Below are 8,630 nucleotides of genomic sequence, written 5' to 3'. Positions count from 1 at the left end.
AAACGGGATTCCTGGAGAGCCCTCATGAAAAGCCGAGCTGCGACCCGCTCTAAGGAACTGGAGGCGGGGAGGAGAACGCGGCCGGCCCCCGCCGGGCACCAGATTTAGGGAGAGAAAACATGGAGGGAAGGAAAAGGGTGAAAAGGTGCCTTTTGTTCCGCCGGTGCCTGTGCCTGTGCCAGCGCCAGCGGGGAGGAGGGGGAGGAGGAGGAGGAGGAGGAGGAGAAGGAAGGGGGGGGGGGGGGGAGCGATGTTGGGGGGGGCCGGGCCGCGCCCCCTCACCTGCCCCCGGCGGCCGCGGCGCGGCTGCCGCTTGTTTGCACTCGGCTTATCCGGAGCGGAAATTCCTTTCCGTTTTTGTGAATGACAAACTCATTAACGATTCATCAACACAACCTGTTCCAGCCGGCCCGTCGCCGCGGCAACAGCCCCTTCCGCGCGCCCCCATTGGCTGCGCCGGAGAATGTATCCATTGAGGCGTCCCGCGGTTGTATCCATTGAGGAGCCGCCGGGCCCCGGGACGCGGCCGAGGGGCACCGCGGGGGGTGCGGGCACCGGCAGCACCGGCACCGCCGCGGTGATTCCGCGCTGAGCGGGGCAGCCCCGCTCGGCGGCACGTTAATTGGATTTCATTCACTCGCGGCGGAGGAAAAGCCCAAGGGCTCGGGCTGCAGCGGCGATTAGGCAGGTTCATTCAGGGATTCATTGACAAAAAAAGCAGAGAGGAGAGCGGGCAGGCTGCGCGCCCGCAGGCTCACACTCACTCGCACACACTTACACGCCGGGGCTGCTTCTCCCTCGCCGTGACTCCGCCGCCGCCCGGCGCGGGGGGGACTGCGTGATTCATTTTCCTGGGGCGGAGGGAGATAAGTTGTGCGGAGTTGGAGGGGTGCAGCCCGCCCGCCGAGCCAGCCGCATGCCTCTGTGAGAGCGAGGGGCGCTTCCAGAGCACGCTCCGCTCCCCACGTCCTTCCTCATGCTAGATACGTTCAGACCCGTCACTTTCGCGTCGGAAATGGCGATTAGTAAATCCGTGGCGTGGCTGAACGAGCAGCTGGAGATGGGCAACGACCGGCTGCTGCTGATGGACTGCCGGCCGCAGGAGTTGTACGAGTCGTCCCACATCGAGTCGGCCATCAACGTGGCCATCCCCGGCATCATGCTGCGGCGGCTGCAGAAGGGCAACTTGCCCCTGCGCTCCCTTGTCGCCAGCAGCGAGGACGACCGGGAGCGCTTCGCCCGCCGGTGCGGCACGGACACGGTGGTGCTGTACGACGAGCACAGCCGCGACTGGAACGAGAACACGGGCGGCGAGTCCGTGCTGGGGCTTCTCCTCAAGCGCCTCAAAGACGAGGGCTGCAAGGCGTTTTATCTGGAAGGTGAGAAGAGCCGCCCGGGGTTGGGGGAGAGATCCCTGCTTGCTTCCCTGCCTGCTTGTCTGGGGCTGTGGATGGCAGGAAGCGAGCCCCGCGACGCGGTGGTGCGGCTGTGCCCGGGGAATGGTGGTAGCGGTGGGGAGCCGCAGCGTCCCCCAGCCATTGCACACTGACACTCTGGGCCTTTTCCCCTTGCCCGTTCCCGCACCCACCCCAGCATCCCTATTCTCGCTTTGTTTAAAGGACCCTCGGGGACTGGAATCCAGGGGGGACGACAGGGGTAACGGGGGTCTCGGCATGAGCCACGGAGGGCAGGAGGAATCGCTGCCGAGACATCTCTCAGGGTCCCCGCAGGGCGAAGCGGCACAGAGCTTTAATCCTGAATGTGCTGAGCCGCAGCGCGCGGTTTTCTTAAACCGTCTTTAGGTTAGTCCGTCTGCGTGAGAGTGTGACATACTTGTTTTCTTTTTTTTTTTCCCGGGGCTCGAGAGGGTGGGAAGCAGATGCCCTTGTGCAGACTGTACCAGGGAAGCAAGTCGGCTTGCCATCTTCTATCATGTTGCATGTTTCCGTCCCCGCCCGCTTTGCTTTTCTCTTTAGGTGGTTTCAGCAAGTTCCAGGCCGAGTTTGCCCTGCACTGCGAAACTAACCTAGACAGTTCGTGTAGCAGCAGCTCTCCTCCTTTGCCAGTCCTGGGCTTGGGAGGCCTCCGAATCAGCTCCGATTCCTCATCAGACATCGAGTCTGACATTGACAGAGACCCCAACAGTGCCACCGACTCCGATGGCAGCCCTCTCTCCAACAACCAGCCTTCCTTCCCGGTGGAGATTTTACCCTACCTCTACTTAGGCTGTGCCAAGGACTCCACTAATCTGGACGTTTTAGAAGAGTTTGGCATTAAATACATCTTGAATGTTACCCCCAACCTGCCTAATCTCTTTGAAAACGCCGGCGAATTCAAGTACAAGCAGATCCCCATCTCTGACCACTGGAGCCAAAATCTGTCTCAGTTCTTTCCTGAGGCCATCTCCTTTATAGGTGAGACCCGGTTGTTTGCTAACAGCTATCTGTCAAGCAGCAGAACTCAATTTCTTTGGCAGAATTCGGGAGATTTTGGGCGAGAAGCCGTAGCAGCCTTTCTAGAGGATGCCCTGCTCTCTGCTTTTAAAGCCGGTTTAAGTTGAGGGCCAGGTGGGAGCTGCTTGAGGGGTGATTGAGGAGCCCCTGTGAATTGTAAGCGATGTTTGCAGGTTGCAAATGCATCCCTGGTTTGGCTGGCTGCGGGATTCCTGCCTGAGCCGTTTGTGTCGGAGCTGGGGACTGAGCAAAGTGCAGGATGGGGGATCTTTTTAAATCCCTTCCTGATGGGGAGGGGAGGTAAATGAGTCCAGGCTTGGATGGCTTATTCGTCCTTGTTCTTTTTTCTCTTGAGGTTACTGAAAAGCAGTATAATAAAAAGAAACGATCTGGAAAGCTAAGTTTAGCTTTTAAATGCAAGTTATTCATAAGCGGTATCCCTGGCAAATGTATAGTCAGAGCTTTAATTAAATCTCGCAGTAATAATGATATACCTCTCGGGCTCGGTGCCTGGGTTAGCCAGCCCTTAGACATTATCCGTCAGCTTTGGAAACACGTCCCCTTGGGCTCAAGGAGTTCTGCTTAAAATCTGGACTCTCCTTCGTTTCGGGGAGGACTATGATCACCCCATCGGGGTGCGGTGGGTGGGCATCGCATTAGCTGTTGAGAAGCTGTGCTGTAATCCGGTTGAATGATACCGGTAATAGTGGAGAATGTAGGTAATCTGAGCCCAGCAGGAAGAAATGTGGGCTGGAAGCCACAAAGAAACTAATCTCCAGGCATTGTAGCGCATTTCCTATTACAAAGGAACCCATTTTCAACCAATGTTGACATCCTGTTCCTCCTAATGGGCTGTCCCCTGTGACTTCCCTCATTCTTTTAAAATGCCTGAATACCTCCATTGTTAGCTGCACAACAGTTGGAGAATAATTTAATAGACCTTTGCAGTCTGCTGGTCTGTATAAAAGGCATTCAGTGACATATTGCAGGATTTCCATGCTTGGGCAACGGGACTGTAAGAATTTAAGGCAGATCTTCAGGAGAAAGCGTGTCTTTCAAAACTGACTTAATTTTAAAACAGTGTCATGCTGCGTACCCTGCTCCCTTTGTCTCATTCTTAGTTTTCTCAGCTCTTGGACACGGGTACATATACGTAGGGAGGTGGATTCTCCCCTTGTCCTGGTTTTAAGCTGGTGAAGTTAACTCTTACGTTGCACTGCTGGCCACTGGGATCAGAACTGTTCTTCCTTCCTATTTGATACGAATCTAACTTGTGTTGAGGGATCAGTTACCAACTCCGTGTCTTACGTGTCTTTCTCTGCCTCTTTGTCTCGGTACAGATGAAGCACGGGGAAAGAACTGTGGTGTCCTGGTGCATTGCTTAGCAGGGATCAGCCGCTCGGTCACAGTGACAGTGGCCTACCTCATGCAGAAGCTCAACTTGTCCATGAACGATGCCTACGATATTGTGAAGATGAAGAAGTCCAACATTTCCCCCAACTTCAACTTCATGGGTCAGCTGCTGGACTTTGAGCGGACTCTGGGGCTGAGCAGCCCCTGTGACAATCGAGTGCCGAACCAGCAGCTGTATTTCACCACCCCTTCCAACCAGAACGTCTTCCAGGTGGATTCCCTGCAGTCCACGTGAGCTCCCACCACCTCCCTTCTCCTGTCCGTTTCATGGGATCACTCCTCAATGGTCTCTCTTTGGCAGTGATAAAGAAAATGTAGCTTTCTCTTTTCCTGGCCTCTGCTATCAAAAAGCAGCTGCCAGAGCAGGCTAGGAAAGGTTACACAGTGTGGAATCGGCTATTGCGAAGGGAGGGAACATGGTGAGCTTTCTGGGAAGGACCGTGGTGACCAGGTGGCAGGTGGGCAGTGTGCTCATCCCTGCTTGCGCAGTGGCTTGTGTCCAAGGACTTCCAGGGGGGTAGGGTAAGGCTGGACAAGCTGAGCACGTGCTCTCTAGAGACTGGGACTGTCCTGCTTCCCTCTCTCCTTTCGGATCTGTGACACACATCTTTGTCTTCAGTGAAGACTGGTTATTTTTGTTTGTTTGTTTTAATTTAGAGGAGCCAAAGAAAGAGATTTCAGCTTAGTGTATTTGGAGTACTTGTTTGCCGGAAGCTCGGTAGTATTCTACTTGATCAATGTAAATATTTAATCCTAAATTGATTTGCAATTGTTCTTGGTTTTTTTGGTTTGGTGTTTTTTTTCTTTTTAATTCACATGTATTCAAGAAATCAATCAAGGGACACCTGTATTTTTGTTCTCTTCATAAGTTCTGCTTTTTTTTTTTGTTCTTTTTTCATTGCAAATAATATATTTGCAGCATGCTTGATTTTATTGTTCAAATGAAGCAAGCTTTCCATGAGGGAGAAATGGCAATGGTGAAAAGTTTGCAAATCATGTTTCGTGAGCAAGTACAGTCTCTTCTTTCATATATCTTTCTTTTCCTTGTGGTGATTTTTATTTTGTTTGTTTTCCTCATGCTCTTGATGTAGTTTCCACATGATATAAATATATATTTTAAATTAAATTAATTTTTTTGCCTTACCTTTTGTAAATACATCATCTGGGAGGAGGTTTGTCTTTGAATGCGAAAGTTTTTTGATCACTTTTTAAAACTTTCAGATGTGCTAAACAGTGCATTACCTCTGTACAAATTCTTCAGGGAGCTTCACCTCAAATGCAATATTTTGAGTCTTTTTTTTTTTTCTTTTTTGTATAAAACTGGAAATATGTGCGAGCATTTGTACCTGTGTGTACGCACAGTGAACCTGCACATGGTTGCCAATAAGGGAGAGTCTAATTCATGGTGTAAAAGTTTTAAGATGGAATTTATTATAAGAATGTAAAACCTTAAATTATTAATAAATAACTATTTTTGGCTATTGAGAACCTGGCTGGTTTATTCCCCCTTTTCCCTCTGTGTGGGTGTGGTTAATTGCACATACACATATGGTTATGTTTAAAGGTAATGATTGCTTTCAATAGCTTTTGTATAGCCCCTAAGACAATAAAGCCTTGATTTTCCCTTTGGTCCACTGGTGCCTAAATGAATAAACAGTGTGTGTGCTAGATTCTTGTCTTGCTTTGGTGAAGGGAATGCTTTTGAAGGCCTTCAGATTAATTATAAAATATTCCAGCATCCCTTTGCTCCCCCAGGGATGCACCTGACCCTGAGCCATAAGGATTTTTATTATTGTTTTTATTTAAGAGAAAGGAGCTGCTGTTTTCTGGGTTTGTTTGCAAATTTTGGCCACTTTATTACAGATGTGAGGAGATGGGTTTCAGATCTCCTCATCTGTCTGGCAGGAACTCATTTCACAGAGATCCGTCAACAGTCTGCAGCCTGTAAATGATTCCCCCCCCCCCCCGCCTTGTTGCTCTTCAGCTACGTTGCAATTTAGCAGGTGAAGTCCAGGAGGAAATGGCTCTATAGACCCTTAGTTACCTCATTTCCTCTTTGGACCCTTATAGTTCTGTCTCTGCAGAAGGAAAAAGGGGGATTATGGGGATTGCAGAACTTCTGCTGCAACTCATTAACATCCTGCCTGATGTGAAGTGGTGCAAGGTAGGGTGGTGCCAAAATCTGGGTGCAGTACCACTGTGATGGGCTGATGCTGCAGCTGGGGCTGCCGGCTGGGGTTCTGCAGAACTCCTGGCAGCCGGAGCACATTTCAAGTAATTTTAGAAACTGCAAGTGTGTGAAATGAAAAGCAAACAAAACATGGGAAAAAAGTGAGTCAGTGTCTCATGCAGTAGTGGCCTAGATTGAGTGCATAAACTGTGAAAGTAGAAGTGGGTTGCAGTTAAACTTGGCTTGTGCTAATCCAGTTTTGAACGGTTTCCGCTCTTGGCATTCCCTGTGCTGCTCTGTTCAAAGTGGAGATTTGCAAGCAGCTCTAGCAATTTCCTGTCCAGCTGCAGCTCAAGTGACTCCCTTGGATTTTTTTTTTTTTTTTTTTTCATATGGTCTGTGGATAATTTTAGCTGGTTTCCTCTTTGTGGATTATTAATCTGCTTTCCTTGTAGAACCTACATAACTGCATCCCTACTGTTCTGCTGAAGTCAACAGATGGCCTCCCCGCCACTTCCTCTCGTTTCGCTGTGGGTTTGTTGTCAGGCCACTTCTGAAATTAATAGTGTTTTCTGGCCAGCTGCCACAGGCCATTACCACAAAGGGGAAGTAACACATCTGAATAGCAGGAAGCCGGGGAGGGTCACAGCGTGAACTGAACCTGTTGAGCGCAATCGGCCTCTCCCGTCCAGCAAGTTTAGGGCTTCTCATCCCTTCCCCTTTAATACGCCTTGCACAGAGAAAGGGCTGACGCTGAATGCCTCAGCTGCTTGCACCAGGCAAATATTTCCGGCTGAATAAGTTGCAAATGTTAATTGTGACTAGGTGCCTGTTAAGGTGAGGAGGGAAAGAGTAGCGTGTGTTATGTAGCCTAAGGGAGGAAGCCCTTGGCTTTCTTTGCAAGCTGCTTTGAAAAGTTAGTGCTCACAAGGGCTTCCTGCTTCTCTGAATGACTAACACCAATGAGTACTTCTGCAATCCATCATTTTTCAGGGTGAGCAAGCAAAGGAGACCAGCTTTGCTCACACACAGCAGAGATGGGCAGAAAACTTGTTGCATGTTTTTCCCCAAGTGAGGCCTGAACCAGGGCTGTTAGTCAGAAACCTTAGCTGAACTTGAGCCAGGACGGGTTGAGAACGACTTTGGTCACAGGCAAACCCAGACTAGAAATGGAGCCAAACCAAAACCTGGTTCAGCTTCTGATTTTGCTGGGGGTGTTCACACTTGCTCATGTGCTGGCTCTGAATTATGCATGGTTTGGAGAGAAAGGCGGAGAGAGCGCTCACCAGCAATGTTCACCCTCCCCACACAGGCTCTCGGATAACTCTGCACCAGCATGGTAAGGGAATGGTTCATGCTACTTGAGCACTTGCCAGCTCTTCTGAGGCCAGGCTCTGCTTGCTCCTGCAGTCCACCACCAGCACTTGTTTCGAAATAACTCGCTTCTTCTTTCCCCTCCCTTGTTTCAGTCCTTGGTGAGATGGGGCAGAGGTCTCCAGCTTCTGGGGGGTTTGGCAGCTATTGCAATTCCTCAGCTGGTAAAGTAATTTGTAAAAGGAAGAATAAATCCTTTGTGCCTGTAGGGACAGGCTTGAAGTGTATAGGGGAGTATAGCCCCTTTGCAGTTAAAAAAATCACAACCTGCTTCATGTTATAATGTAGGAGTGTGAGGTACTGAATTCCTTCAGAACCTATGGAAATATCAGGAAGGAAAACTTTACCCTCAGGAGTGATCAGAGCTTTCTCACATGACCTATCTGTGCCTTTGACACAAAGGGTGAAATTGTGTCCCACAGTACTCATGCTCCCTTTGCTCTGGTAAGGCCAAGGTTCCTCTCAGTGTTGGGGTGCATATTAGCATTTTGCTTTCCATTTTCTGTGCAATAACATTGTGTAGCTCATTGTGCTGATTCCCCTTGCATTTCCTCTTTCCCACTCACCCCCTTTCAAACCACCCTAAGGCCACCTTCAAAATGTCTTACAACTCTTCCTGTTTGTTGTTGGTGTTGTCATATTTCTCTTTCCCCATTCTCTTTCTTATTCTTTTTTAATGCTGCTCTTCCTTCAATGCCTTCTGTTCTTCCACAGACCTTTTCCTAAGTTTCTTTAATAGTTCTCTTTCGTTTTCTTACCCTCTCTCTTTTCTCTGTTACTCCCTCGTTCTCTCATGTTTCCTAAATCAGCTCCTCTTTCTCCCAGCCTTAAGCCTCCCTGCTCCTCTTTGTTTTCACAGTGAAAAACAGGATGATTCTCATGGACTCAGTCAGTTGTAGGGAGCTATAGGAAAGGTGTATATGAGAGGAAGAAGTAAGGAAATAACACTGTTGTCCTCTTGCCACTTTCTAGCAGATGACCTTATTCCCCATCTCCACTCCCTGTTGCTGTGTAGATTTGGCTCTGCATGGCTTCCCTGGGTCTTCTCTATACAGCACTTTGCTGCTGCTAAAAGTGAAGGCCAGCTGAGGAAGCAGCCTTTTCTTGGGGCCCATCCAGCATCACAGGGCACTGACCCCTCTCTGGGGAGCGAGGAGTGGTGAGGAAAGTGGGGAGAGACTGAAAACATGGCCACAAAAGGCAGCTCTGCTAGCAAAACT

General features: G+C 49.7%; 1 protein-coding gene across 1 annotated transcript; it reads left to right on the top strand.

The window, feature by feature from the left end:
• The first annotated feature begins 492 nt into the window (after positions 1-492).
• DUSP6 (dual specificity phosphatase 6) lies at positions 493-5,354 on the top strand. The gene is made up of 3 exons (XM_030480325.1): positions 493-1,379; positions 1,977-2,414; positions 3,794-5,354. Exons 1-3 carry the CDS (start codon positions 977-979, stop codon positions 4,099-4,101), a joined length of 1,149 nt encoding a protein of 382 aa, XP_030336185.1. The 5' UTR covers positions 493-976; the 3' UTR covers positions 4,102-5,354.
• The last annotated feature ends 3,276 nt before the right edge of the window (positions 5,355-8,630 follow it).

This window comes from Strigops habroptila, chromosome 3 (genome assembly GCF_004027225.2).
Source record: "Strigops habroptila isolate Jane chromosome 3, bStrHab1.2.pri, whole genome shotgun sequence".
NCBI lineage: Eukaryota > Metazoa > Chordata > Aves > Psittaciformes > Psittacidae > Strigops > Strigops habroptila.
Note: the sequence above shows the minus strand (reverse complement) of the source record. Positions and strands in the feature narration are given on the sequence as shown.

Bases quoted from the DNA above. Each gene is read 5' to 3' on its own strand.
- DUSP6 (XM_030480325.1), top strand. From the start codon at position 977: ATGCTAGATACGTTCAGACCCGTCACTTTCGCGTCGGAAATGGCGATT. The intron at 1,380-1,976 runs GTGAGAAGAGCC...TTTTCTCTTTAG, and splicing joins CAAGGCGTTTTATCTGGAAG to GTGGTTTCAGCAAGTTCCAG. The intron at 2,415-3,793 runs GTGAGACCCGGT...GTCTCGGTACAG, and splicing joins TGAGGCCATCTCCTTTATAG to ATGAAGCACGGGGAAAGAAC.